Here is a 15,124-nt window from a genome sequence, read left to right as displayed (position 1 = left end):
ATAAGACCTTTACGGATGTTAAAAAGAGAAAAGTGATCACAAAAGAAACACGAATATTGTTGTGAGCTTTTCTTGGATTATTGTGCGTACGAAACTTTAGTAGTTGCATTTAACTTGAAGGATATTTGGTAGCTCAATTTGATTTTAGTTTCTGTTAAATTGGGCTCATCTAGCATTCATTTCTTCTAGTAAACAAGTTATCATTTCAAGTTAAAAATGTTTGTAACTTCGGGACTCACTGTGGTCAGTTGCCTTATGCCTGACAACCTGTGCTAGAAGCAACACGAATCCACCGTATTGATGTTTTCCCAGATGAAAAAGTGCCTACAAACCGGCCTATGAAAACAATTTACAATTAACATATTGCGACGAGAAAGAACCTTACGTCGTTATGTATAAACTAGTGTCGATAAATTAATCTCTGCCGGGTGCTTTGGAGCCGAACCAATGCTGTGTTAACTGATAATGAATTGACCATTAAATAGTGGATAATTAGCTTGAATCAATTTTACGGATCCTCAAAGTTTCATCATCTCCGGCGGAAAGTGAGCTTTATCTACAACTTTAGTGAACAAAGCTCCGATGTATTCACGCGTTACATACCATCAACATTGTAGATAATTCACACAGTACGTGTAATTAACAAACTTTGGTAAGACTGTAGTGTTTTCGTGACGGAAGGCGATTATTGCCACAGTGGATTTCACAGAATACGCGGGATGGGGCCAAAGTGCAAAAGATCTTAACCTAGACCTTGTTTCAAGTAGTAAGGCACGAAGGCTCCTGAGGGAGCCACGGCTTGGGCTACTGTAATTATGTACTGTTGCCAGGGGCGGCTCTAGCTCGTGTAGCGCCCGTGTGCAATGAAACCCTGGCGCCCCCTAGGTCTACTATGATGGTCCAAGATGATGCTCTTAGCTGTCTCAGGGAGCACCGTGGCGCCCGTGTGCATTGCACACCTTGCACTATAGTCCCCTAACTGTTGTAGGTTCTCATTTCCTAATAAACAAACAAATCGTATGTATACTCCTAGTTTGTATCTATAAGCAGTTTAGGCAGCGTTAGTTGGGATCGACACGCCTGTTAGAATAAAGGGCATTACACACTTGCGCATATTTGTCTTTAGAGATATTCTTTAAGGTCCTTATATTAATTTGGAAGTGTACGTTTTCGGACAAACCGTCTTTCGGACAAACACTCTGTGTTTGGCACTAATCGGTGTAACATAACTTGGCGGTGGCGGTTGTGTGATTCGCATTGTTTGCCGCATACGCATTTATCAGCGGGCTGGCGGGCGGTGCACTTTATTGCACGACTACCACTGCATGTGCAGAAGTGGCTAAATATTGGCCCTTTTCTTACTTCGGACAAACCGTAACAAGAACCTTGCGAAGTAAACATATCACTTGAAGAGGGTAGTAACCGCTAAATACTTTTACCTCGAGTATTGCGCATTCGCCAGTCGTGAGTTCGATCACATTGTAAACGCCTTTAACAGTTATTTATAACAAATATAAGTACTGAGCATATAGATCTAAATTTCGCGAATAACTATATCACATTATTGGATCTTTAACCAAGAACATTGTGATGAGAATATATGTGTCATAAAAGAAATTACACTACTTCAGACCTCATGCAAAAAAACTTTCCGTCCACCACGTGTTTATAGAAATATTTCTTGTCTTTTACATTTTTATAATTGGTTGCTATATATACTTCTATTAAGTCACATATCGCAGAGAATAGGTCGTCGCTGGGGTCCTAAGATTTTAGTGTTTTGCGTCGAAATTAAATGAATTAAATAAGAAAGGACCAATATCTAGCCACCTCCGCACATGCAGTGGTTGTCGTGCATTAGTGCTAAACACCGAGTGAGCACTAATCTGTGTAACAACTCCTGAAGATGCCCCGTGGAGGGGTGAAACACGTGTTGAGTGAATTTACGGTGGCGGTTGTGTAGTTGGCATTGTCTGTCGCATGCGCATTTACGAGCGGGCTGGCGGGCGGTGCACTTTCACGGACGTTCAATGGCTGAAATGGTAGCCAGGATGATCACCAGGATAAAGTAAACATACTGAATGTGTCCTTAATTTAATTTTTATATTTAAATGCGACAGACCAACAACTTCTGGCAGTGTCGCAAGGACAGATAGTAAATAATCTAATATATAAAATTCTCGTGTCACGGTGTTCGAACTTGATCTCCTCCGAAACGGCTTGACCGATTTTTACCAAATTTTACATGTGTATTCAGTATGTCTGAGAATCGGCTACTATCTATTTTCCATACCCCTAAGTGATAAGGGTGGTCCACCCCTAAATTTTATTTTTAATTTTTTAGACATTTTTTATGATTTTTATTTTATTATGATACAGCATACAAAAATACATACAAACCTAATTTTTCACCCCTCTACGATCAACCCTTATCTTACATTTGTTAATTAAAAAATTTATATTTTTTTGCAAAATAACGTTTGCGGGATCAGCTAGTAGTTTATATAAATGTGTAGTAGTCCAAATTCTGATAGTGCTTTCGTCTTACTATATCATAATTACGTTATTTATTATTATTGGAATCATTAAATTAAGGCGTTAACACCTGTGCATTCTGTTTGTACTTGCCGGAAGCCGGTTTAAGTTGGTTTTTTTTTATGTAGCCTATATTTTTGCAACCACAAATCATTTTCTGTAGAGAATGTCGGGTATAATTATTAGGATTATTATGTGGTTAGGGTTAATTGTGGTTTGCACTAATTATCTTTGTTTTAATTAAAATTCTTTTCAAAAAAAGGTTTTATGTTTGTGCTATTAATACTTCTCTTTTGTACACCATTGAACGCCTTACTTGTCTGCACTCTTACTGCGGTATTAAAGACATGCTATACCTATTTTTGTAGTAATGGTAACCCAGCAGTAAGGATTGAGACTTAGGGTCGTAGGTTGCGAGTTCGATTCTTACATAATTAACTCTCTGCATTAATTATATAGGGTTGCCACTGCTCACATGGCGATCAAGATCATGTGCTCTTATAGATATTAGGGATCTATGAAAAGCCTATCCCTTGCAATGGGCATCTATGGGCTGACACTTTGACCTATTTTTGTGTAATTGTACGTCTTAATATCGAATTGCATCGTTTAAATATAAATGTCGTAAGGATTAATTCTAATATAATTTTCCTCTATATATTATTATTAGTCTAAACTACCGGATTAATATTAGATATATAGTAAACGGATTGTTTTTTTAAACAATTTTTTTACATGAATTTCTGTCATTATATCTCTTGTTAACTTGCCTGTAAGATACTAATTCACTCAATAGAAGGTGAGATGATTTTCGTATCTTACAAACTTACACATTTGGTCTTTGTAGTAAAATAGAATTCTCGAATCCGGTAAAATAGCACCAAGTAGCGGCTCGAGCCGAGGCTCCTCCGGGAACCCTCGAGCCTTATTACTTGAAAAGAGGCCTTGGTTAGGCGCACTCTGCGCCCTGCCACCTTAAACCCGCAGAATCAACAAATGCCATTTGGACACCAGAATACAATCCAGAAAAAAAATGAAATTCATTTCCTAACCCCAAATTTTTGTAATTATTTTAAGATAATATAACAACACCTGTTAGTTTGTTTTAGTTCTTATACATCCACTGCAAGGTAATGGCGAGATCAATCCTAAAGATATATATGGGTGATATACCATAATCGCCTCATTTGGCAGGCGAGTTGACGATCAGTTTTATATTATGGTACGTAGTACCTGCCCATCCTTTGAAAACTTATTTGTGAGCAGAGTGTGAATTATATAAGATCGTATCTCGGGAATCAAACCCACGCCAGCATTCGCAAATCTCAGTCCTTTACCACTGGGCTAGTGTTCTATATCATATTTTAAATTTTAATTACTCAAAATTATTAGTGCATTCAGTCTTATTGGAAATCTATGGAAAAGCTCCATGTCTAGCAGTTCTCCTTATGTCGAAATTATAGTTAGTGTAACAGTTGTTTTTAATTCGTTATCGAAACTAAGTTGTACTGGTTAGTTTTTTAATTGGAGGCAGCCTAAGATAGCTTCATTATTGGACACGTGTTTAGCCATACGCCGCCCCCACCAAATAAAATGATAAGTCCGAAAATGCTACTTTTTAGGAGAGATGAAAAACTTAATATTGGTTATATTAAAAAATCGATAGACTTACAATTATAATCTTTATATAGTTTGAAAGTTAATTGTAATTATTCTAAGCATACCAAACAAGTCGTTTTGTCTACGTCTTATAAGCTTTTTATTCCTGTCTGTGCCTTACCTTTTTTTATTTATTTAGAGGAAAAAGGGAGCTTGGTTTGATAGCGGCTGTATATATGTTTTTTATTTCTTTATTCAGGTTACAATCATTAATATAACAATTGAATACTCTAATATTCTATGTGTGTATGAAACAATTTGTAATATTTTTGCATTAGCAAAAATATTACAAATTGTTTACACACGTACTAATTATTTATAATTAATTCAACTATTAAGTTGAATTAATTATAAATAATTAGTACGTGAGAATGTAAGTAACTCTAGTATTTTTTTGTAAGACGTCTCATCTTACGTGTAAATATATTAAATTCAGGAGTAGCGTTAGAGAACTCGGATAGCAGAAGTCTGTGGCAGAGCACTGCTATGGACGACCTCGTGTCATTGCTAGTGATAGTAGTGATGTAAAAGTTTTCGTGTGACTTTGTAGCTCGCGTTGAAGGCGGAGTGTGCGGGGACAGGTGAAAGAAATAAAAGAGTACATTCGAAAGTTATAGTTTATATTAGATTTATAATAAGATATGTAGTCTACAAAATTTCACAAATTTTCACAACGTTATTTGAACCTAAAGCGTCTACCCATTTCATTAAGAAAATAAACTTATAAAAATCACTGGATCTACGTACGTCGAGGGCCGATTTTACGCAACCATTATTTTTTAAAATATAATCTAATAGGCAGTTTTCACTCTCGCGCACACCTTAACATGAGTAAGTCGAAAACTAATAACGGTAAAAAAATAAAAAAATATCAATCCATAAAATCGGCCCCCCGCAAACGAAACAACAACGTCGTCGGTACATACACAATCATATCCATTATCGTTATATTTAACTAGAGTTATACAGAATAATGATTCCTATGAAATATAATTATGCATTCTTTAAATTTATTCAATATAATAATAATAATAATAATACTTAATAAGTATCAATAGGTAATGGTTAGTCAATGTCGTGCTACAGACTACTATAGTATAATAATAATGAATGAATCGTATTATTTCTTTATCATTTATTACTTTAATTTTATTACTCGATATCATAACCACTAAACAGCCCGCGGCAGCCTCGGCTAGCGCCCGCGCCCATCGCGCCCTCCGGCCTCTGCCTGCCGGCCCCGAAATTTCCTACTCCCTCCTCGTCATTAGCTACGTCCTCGTCAACTGCGAGCCGTCCAACGTCCACCGGCGGCCCCAGGGCGCCGGCACGGGCGCATCACAAAAAAACATCGTCAACACATAAAATAATAATCAATAATAATAATCATACAGATAAAAATCATTCATAAAAACATTACAATAAAAATCTAAACATTAAAACACACTTAAAACAAACATTATATTAATATTATCGTAATCATAGTGTGTACGTATGTATAATATCATTTAAGCGAATAGTCGTATAATCAAAATAATGTGAGCATGGCGCGGGGAGCGGCGCGGGCGGCACGGCGCGGCGCATGCGGCACGGGCGGCGTGCGGCACGGGCGCGTGCGGCACGGTGCGCGCAGCGCGGCGCGGTACGACGCGGGCGGCACGTCGCGGCGCGCACGGTGCGGCGCGCGTTTTCCTACAGACATTAGCTACTCGCGGATGCGCCCGCGCCGCCCGCCCCGCGCCTGTTATATTATTACGATACCTAAATACTTTACGCTACTACATTAGGTAAGCTTTATAAATTTCGATTTTTTTACGCTATCAATAATAATTATACAACTTTTTTTATTTAAATTTTATGCATTTTTTTCGAAATTCTATCGTAACGTACCTCGACTCTGCGTCGGCTCGACGACCCAATAAAAAACGTTCATAATAAGAAAATATATCGTGAGTAACTCTGCCGACTTACGTCAGGTGCGGCGCGGCGGACGGGCCGTGCCGGCGGGCGCCGACTTTTGGCACCAGGTTTCGATTACGCGACTTATACAATTTAAATTCCGTAACGAGTTAAGTAAAAAAGGAGCGGCGGCCGCTTACGACAGGATGCGGATAGCCTGGTGCGCGGGCGCAGCGCACGCGGGGCACGGCGCCGCCGCCGCCGCAAGCCGTTGCGCGCACTCCAGGCAGAACAGGTTGTGTCCGCACGGCACCAGCGCTGCCGCCACGCCGCGCTCGCCGCATACGCCGCACGCACGCGCCGGTGACGCGGCGGGCGACGGCCGCGGCGGGCCCCACGCCCACACGCCGCCAGACGCCGGTGACTCGAACGACGGCGACTCGCCCAGACCCTCGTCGCGCTCTGTCGATGACCAGATGCCCAGCAGGTCGCCCAGCCGTCCTGAAGAGCCGCCCGACGAGCATGAGCCGGCCGACGAGAAAGCCGCCTCCGGCTCGGGCCGCAGCAGCGACGCCAGCCCCGCAGCGCGGTACAGCTGCGCCAGCGGCTCCGTGTCGGCAGCGCCTGCGCCCGCACCGGCCGCGCCCGCCGTGCCCGCTGCGCCCGTACGCAGTGCGATGTGGGCCTCGATCTCCTTGCGCGCCGCCTCCACGCTCTCGGGCAGTCCTGTCACCTCAAACACAGGTTCGCGCTCGCGCGATGGCGTCACGATGTACGTGTGCGTGGTGTGCTGAATGCGCTTGATGGTTGCGCCCTTGGGCCCGACCACTAGCCCTACGACGCGGTAAGGCACGCGCACCTGCGCAGTCACATGGCCGGGCGCGCCGGCGGGCGGCGGCGGCGCGGCGCCGCATTTGCGCGACGCGCGGATCTGCGAGAAGTGCTCAGCGGCCGACAGGATCTCGCGCTTGGCGCGCGCTACGTCCTCCTTGCGGCCCGTCACCACGAACACGGGCTCCTCGCCGCGCACCGGCGTCTTGATGTACGTGTTGGTCTTGGCGCGCAAGGCCTTGATCTTGCAGCCTGGAATTCAAATTATAAATTCAAATTGATTGTTACTATCTGTTCCAGAATATTCAGCAAAAGGTCATGAATTTCCTAAATTGTCATGGAAGGCGATTGGTCCATACGCCATATAAATGAATCAATAAATAAATTATTATTTAAAGACAAATAAATTATTATACATAATTAAAAATGATTTTAATTTTAGATTTAAAACTAAGATAAGGAAGGCCAAAATTAAGTTCTTGAACTTTATCATATATGCGTACACCCAGTAGAGTCTACCGCTTGTTTGAATGAAATTACTCAGTTTGTGTGTATTGTTGATCCGGCTTACACTGCCGCTCAGGCGCCATTTGTTCCGCGGATTTTAGGCGGCAGGGTTCCTAACCTAAAACCTCTTTTTAAAGGTAAGCTAAGGGCAGCTCCCTGGGGAACCTCGGCTCGGGCCAATGTATGCTGCATATCTACCGGATTAGGAAGATACATGAATATAGACAAACTTACACGCATATTCATTAACTTATTAATTATAATAGTCTTGACTCATCATCATGTCAAGCGATTAATCTAAGGAGGGGGGGGGAGGGATCCCCTAATAATAATTGTCAGTTTAATAATATAAAATTGTATCAAAAGAAGTGAACATATGATAAATCCTTCTAAGTTTGTAATAATTCAGTGCTGTGTCCTTCAGACGTCAACATCTCCCATGATTTTCGACATATTAACTTAGCAGTTATTCCTTTTGCGTCCTCGTGAACAACACGGCGTAAATCAGTTTTTTACAAGTAATCTCTAACTAAAGTTAGGAAGTATCCATATGAAAATATACAAGACATTACACGTGTAAATGCTGACGTAAGCTCAAGGTCTCTTAAATATATTAGGGTCCGTGGCATTGTACGTCGCGTCGAAGGCCAGTAGGCTATGAGTACGTTAGACCGCGCAACTCCGAAATGGGGCCCGCTGAGACGCGCCGGGCGGTCTGCACCGCTGAATGTTTTATTTTCCCGCTAATCCTTTTGTTAACAAAATTATTATATTTCAGTTACACATAGATTATTGTAAGACATAGCGAACATGGAAATGTTTAACGTAATTACCAAATACGAATTTAATCAATGAACAGGTCTACGCCACGTGGCGGTCGCGTCTCCGCATTTGTCTCCCTCTAGTCCGCGGGGTGGTGATAAAGGCGTCCCGCTCGCGCAACCCCAATGCGGCAAAAACGTGGCGGTAGCGTGCACTCTCAGCGGAGTTACGCTCGGGTACTTACGACCCCTCAATCAATATCACGATTGTTTTCTTCAGTGAAAAGGCCTACACAAACAACACGGACTCCGGTGTTGGAATATTTGAAACGAATAAACGCGTATTATTTATTAATATCAAAATACGAGACACGAATTAAGCTAGTGCCTTTATTCTCGAACATTCCTTCCGTACAAAATGTATAAGGACATAGTATAAATAAAAAAGTTGGTGTCGTTATACATGATCCTGTACTTACCACTGTTTGACATAAGATGAATACATGCATAATTGATTATAGCTGTAAAAGCTTTAAAAGGATGAATGTATAGATTCATTTGCCTGCAAAAAGCTGTTAAACTTATTTCCAACCACTCTGTGTAAAGTGATTACTCTGATAAATATTAAATATTTAATTTTTTTAAATCGGAATGCGAGACGCAAAGCAGATAGTTAAAAAAAAATATTTTAATATGTAGTGAGTAATCTGAATTTTTAAGAAATTAACGTACATTATGAAAATATATAAATATAATAAAACTTTTCAACAATACGAATTATAGAATTTTCTATAATTCGTTTTGGTTAAAAAATCCTTATGAAACATACGCAAGTTAGATCCGCTAACATCTATACGCAAATAAATCATGTGAAAAACACATATAACACCGCTGGTAACGAACGAAATAAGCCCGTGCGTAATGGAGGGTGGTTTTCTGAATCACAGGTCGTCGATCCGTATCCGTATAATAGACGTAAAAACACAATGGAAGCCATTCTGAATCGTCGTGCCGAAGAATTAAAGTTCAAATTGGCATGTTGAAAAATAACGCCAATCAATATGCGGCATTGTAAAGTTGAAACATAATAGTTGAATGCTACATGGAAATTCGTAAAGAGAGAGAGGTACCATTATAAACATAACAATATAAAAAGCCTTTGGGAAGCCTTTTTGTTAATAAAGAGGGATATGTTAAAATACGAAATTAATAAATATATACAAATCATTCGTGCGGAATCCGGGCATTTCATGGAGTAAAATATATTTAAAGTATTCGAACTCTGTTATGTATTTTAAACGATAAAATTTATCAACGTGATTCTGATTACGTATTAACGCCATCTGTCGGAGAATTGCAACACTACTGGTATATTTTTATGCCTTTATATTGATTTCATATAGTTGTGCAATAAGACTTGTTGTAACAAGTCAATTTGTAAATTTAATTAATTAATTTCAGCCACTATAGGTGATGTTCACTGTTAAAGCAGCCTGCGTTGAGCGCCTCACGACGACATTAACACATACTGAATTGAAATTGAATATTGAATCAAACAAATACGTGACGGTTTTTGTGTACAGTTAAACGTTAAGGCTGTATAAATATGTCTAACGTACAACAACGCGTCGCTCACAATTTGAACGCTTTATACGTTTCCTTACTTTCCCGTACACAAAAGATAGTGTAGCAACATTTGATTCAGAACAGTCGCAGTGCCCATTCAGTATGGGAAAATTAGGACGACCGGATTGTCCCACAAAGTGCGCCGGGGGCTTAAGCACCGACTCTTGCTGTGTTGGCGCGCTGCCAGCCGCTGCAGGCGCGAACTCGCGCACTATAGCCTGCCTTTAAACGTTCATTACGTGAAACATTCATTTATCTGTATACATTTAACATCGTCAATTTAAATGACATCTGTAAATGCTCTTAATATTTGTATTTATAATAAGACTTTGGTGTACCAATTTTAAAGTCTTATTAAAAATAAAGATAAAGATATAAAATACTGAGCATAAAAAAGAGCGAAAAATTTTGTAATAAAGAAATTTCTTGTACCGATATGCAAGGATGCGTAGAACAAAAAGTTCTAGAAAATAGTATGCCTGCAACACCACAATACATAGGCGGAAAGCATAAAAGCGCCTAACTAGCAACACCTACATCCGCATGAAAACCGCCGCCGTAATCACCGAGCTACGTCGTCTACGCCGCTACGCGGGCAGTGCTCTCTACGCCGTAGCTAACCGGGTCACTGCGCCTCCCTCCTCTTACTGGGTTAGTGCTACGCAGACCTCGAGTACTTTTTATGATTAAAATATTCTTTTTATTCTATAGTTTTTTCCCCAGCATGGTTCCATAATTAGATACCTGGGCAGATTATAAAAAATATAATGAAAAAATATTTAACTTGTGAAATAACTTTTTGTGTACAAGACAATTAAAACTACGCATCTTGTAAAAAAAACAACGCTGGACCTTTTAAATACGTTAAATATTCTTCGCAGTAATCAATTTGCGCAATATAATTAAAGTTACCGGTAAATTCTTAGGTAGAAAAAGAAACGAAAAATATTTCCCACGCATAAGACGTAAATAAAAATTTCGTATAAGAAAAATAGACGCTAGTCACCAGGAAAACAGATCAGACGGGGTAACCAATAGCAACGGGTAGGGTTGGCCCAGGTCGTAGCTCCCGGTTTTCCCGCGCACCCTCGCGAACTCTACGGTCTACGGACAGGAAGAGCCTTGTTTCCTGTTTATATTTTATCTGTACATTAATTAATATATTATCTATTACACTAGCGCATCGTAACAATCTTTGGTGAAAGTCTGTGCTTTGGATAGGGCATCTAAAAGAAGATCATTTAAGGAGGTTATTATTATTCTATCAGGGATAACAGATTAATGTTTGTTATGGACTATTGTTCGACCTGTGTTAACAATATTAAATGATAAGTTTAAAATTTCACCATTGTATTAATGTGATAAATTGACATCATTTTAAAATAACAATATATCGATGAAGCTTTTCGTTTGACGTTAATAGTGACATATTTTTATAATTGTAATATAAATAATGAAGGGAAGAAAATTAATTATTTCATTCTCGCACTATGTTATTTTACCTTTCTTTGACTTTGTCGAACACAGAGTTCGCGAGTTGGGCCTATTTTTGAAAGAGTTCCTCTATGTATCATTGATATACAGCATTTGTCAAAAAGCTTGAAGTTCACAACAACGCATATTGTGGCTTGCATAGCATACTAAAACGCAGACCTGATTTTTCATACTAAGATACCCTAAGGTAGCAAAATTTGTATTTTTTACTTTCATATCTTCCGGTCGAATCGCCCCGCCGCATATGCAGTAAGTAAGTATCAAAAAAACTTTAGCCAACTATAAAACACAATATACAACCAGGAATACATAACCTGTTAACGATTATTCAAAATTAATTATCGAAAGTTGTTCCACTTTAATATTTATGAATATTTTAACAGTATAAGCGTAAGGTAAATCTATATTTAAACCAAACGATGTTTTCGAATTTCATTAATCTATATAAATCGTAACCTAAAATAAACCAAACGTAGAGTCACGTGTTCGCTCGGAAATAGTATCAAAAAGGTAAAAAATCGTAGTCTTAAGTAGAGCGAAATGTCGCATGCGGTAGTAGCGGAGTTTCCTCGTGTGTGCGGCGCGGGGGAATCGGGGGTAAAGGGGGAGAGGCAAAAGGTTGGGGGGATGAAAAGAGGGGGGCGGCGGCGCCGCAGGGGCGCAAACCCCCACGATCGATAGCGGTCAATGACCCAGCGGCGGGCCACGACCGGTGCATTGGCAGGCGTTGCTCGCGAATTTAACCCACATACCGACAACCCACCTCGCTAATTACGCACGGGATTGTACAATACGTTGATTTGTGCGCATCCCGATCCCATTTTATACGAGCAGATTTTTGGTCCCTACAGTTTTTTTTTTAAATATTGAAATAGTACAATATTATGCATAGTAGTACGTATTAAATATACAGGGTAATTGGTCATAGTAGTAAAAGCATTAAAGGGGTGAATGTATAGCTCATTTACAGTCAATGATATTCTCCCTATCCAAAAATCAACAGTTTCAGAAATAATAAATAACGTAATGTTTATGCATTACGTAAGCGTTTTCAAAATTGAGATGACTGCATAAATATAAAAATCAATTATTATTTACTATGTCTAATATCTCTGCAGACTTTTTACTTCTAGAAGTTACTGGCCTTTCACAATCAAATAAAAAAGCAATATTAACACTTACAGAAAATAATTAGTGTAATATCTTAAAACCTTTTTGCTGAAACATTAGCTATAGATACACCCCTTTTAGGCTTCTATATCTATAACCAATCACCCTGTATATAACAGGTGATTGTTATAAGCAAATTATTTTCGTCAATTCTTTCAAAACGTTAATTCTAATGTAAGTTATGTTAAGGGTAAGTTTGGCAAGGGAGGGAAAAGCAACCATATTTAACGTTGGACGGGGGAAACGGGGAAATAGCATCCGGGTTGCCCGGCTTTCCCGGCGTTTTCCGCGGCCATTGCACTCAGCTTACGTAATACCAGGGACCCAGAAGTTTCAAAAGGTAACGACCTATCTCACAATTGTTGTGCTCCTAAAAAGCAACCTTAAATGTAACGAGTTAAGGCTCTTATTTAAAGTAACTATAGATTACAATGTGCGTTATAAATGATTGATTGGAGGTTTTAGCTAGTGCGGGTGTTTAAAAGGGTTGATCGGTTTACGAACAAAAACAAGTAGAATCTTAGATAGGCTTGGGATTGAAATAAATTAACAAACGATAAACATTTATTATGCGTATAAAATACAAACTAATTTAGATTTTACGCCACAGACTTTAGAGTCACTTTTCAATAAATCTAAAATAGAACTTAAAGGGACATTAACACGTGATCGCAAAGAATACTCCAATTAGAGACCTTATGACAATGCCATAAATTTGAAATTCGTTGAAACTTTTAAAACTCGATACTTTATTCGTCAGGCGACTGACACGTGGCAGCTAGAGACACCGGCGTGAGTAGGATGGCGATATTGAGTACTATAAGAGTGATAGGGATAGCGGGTAATTCGTTTCAATTTCTCAAGATAGACATCTGAGCGATGAAAGAGGTTTGTAAGATGGGTCGCGGGTTATTTTGGTGTTTGTCATTTTCAATGTTTCTAATGGAAACCCTCCGATGCGAGAAAGGAGAGGAAGACCCGGAGATCAGGCTAAGGCAGTAGTCAAGAATAACATAGTATTTATAAACTTTTCAATACTAAATTATAAGAAATTAATGATCAATTTCTCATCATCAATTTCGATCGATCAATTTCATCAACGTGTTATTTAAGACAAAATTTAATAAATTCAAGTGACATTCTTGCATTAATCAAAAATAGTAATTAAGTTTATGTTAAGAAATATGAATAATTAAACCAAAATGTAGTTTTAACGTGTGACATTGGGCCTAGGAGACTGCAGACGACTTTAATACAAGTAGTGCCATCTGTGATGCAAAGAGAACAACAAAATTCATGCCATTCGCACATTTATTTTGTTCTTTATTTTATTTATATTAATTTAAGTAAATTAAGATATAAAATTAAATGTGAATAAAATATTTCAATAATTGCGTAATTTAAATAAACCGAATGAATTATTAGAAATATAACAGCAGTTCTAAATTTTGTATATACTTAGTCGAATTCATGTTTAAAATAGTTGACGGAAGTAAACTATTTTTAGATCTGACTCAATAGTAGTGACTAAAATAAATCGATACAAAATACATCCAGAGACCGTCAACGACTTGCTGATTTCACAATTTTACAGGAAGTCGAACCCGGTGCTTTTCGTACTGGACGCGATTGTGGGAACAATTATCACTATCTAGACACAACTTACTAAACTGCCTGATCCTTTCGTCACTCGATATTTACCTGCAATCAATAAAAAATTACGTCAGTTATGATATCTATTTTTATTTCTTAAATATCGTATAATTATATTCTCTAAGACAGATAATGGACCATATATTTTATTAATACTATATACGAGGTTTTATAATTCTTAAACAGGTTTCGACTGGCAATATGTACAAGACTGTACCAGAAATATAACAAAATAAAATACATACAAAGTTCCTTTTTTTATATTTATGCATAAAAATTAGGACGTCGACTTCAAGAAATAAATATTTTTATTTACAGGAATATTAATAATTGTGAAATATTCTAATGTCACTTTTAAATTCATTCATTAGGCACTAATTTGCTGTTGCAAATATCACCAGTTGAGTGAACTTTTTATAGACGATATCTTTGTTATATTGGAGAGAACGAGTTTTATGACAAGGAACACCGATTTTGTTTTTCAAAATACTGTTCAATATTGCTGCTTTCCTACTTTTGTAATAACTGCAAAAGACACCAAACATAAAATAATAATTCTAGTACCTGTGACCAAGTAGTAGTAGCAAAGCGGTAGGTCGGGATAAAGTCTCATATATAATACACATTTTATGTTTTGATTATATAGAATTAATTATATTGTCATAATTATATAGAATTGCCACTGCTCAAAACACATTACTAAAGGATGGGTACTTGTTTTCTTTCATTTGTCTTATGTTTAGCTCATTTGTACATGTTATATCAATTATTCTTTTTTCATTTAAAAAAAAAGGCCTGACAATTGGCGGGAAAGGTCGAACTATAACCAATCATCCTGTGTAAACTTACGTCGTCTCTACCTGTTCTTTTTACTATCAAATACAATTGTAACTCTCTGGAGCATATTAAAAAAAAATAAGAGGACCCAAATATTTTATTTCGTGTTCTCTTTTGGCATAAAAACTATGCAACATCTGTCCAAATTAGAT

General features: G+C 38.4%; 1 protein-coding gene across 1 annotated transcript in view; it reads right to left on the bottom strand.

Moving 5' to 3' along the window:
* Positions 1–4,797: 4,797 nt before the first annotated feature.
* Positions 4,798–15,124, bottom strand: part of LOC137923228 (RNA-binding protein MEX3B) — a 62,138-nt gene continuing 51,811 nt past the window's right edge. Inside the window, exon 2 of the mRNA XM_068766416.1 lies at positions 4,798–7,176. Coding sequence (XP_068622517.1) covers positions 6,290–7,176 — 887 coding nt within the window. The 3' untranslated portion in view covers positions 4,798–6,289. The remainder of the gene's footprint in view (positions 7,177–15,124) is intronic.

This window comes from Battus philenor, unplaced genomic scaffold (assembly GCF_028537555.1).
Source record: "Battus philenor isolate CCGP_79_NKW_IND1 unplaced genomic scaffold, ilBatPhil1.0.hap1 SCAF_21, whole genome shotgun sequence".
NCBI lineage: Eukaryota > Metazoa > Arthropoda > Insecta > Lepidoptera > Papilionidae > Battus > Battus philenor.
This window is presented reverse-complemented; position numbering and strand designations above follow the sequence as displayed.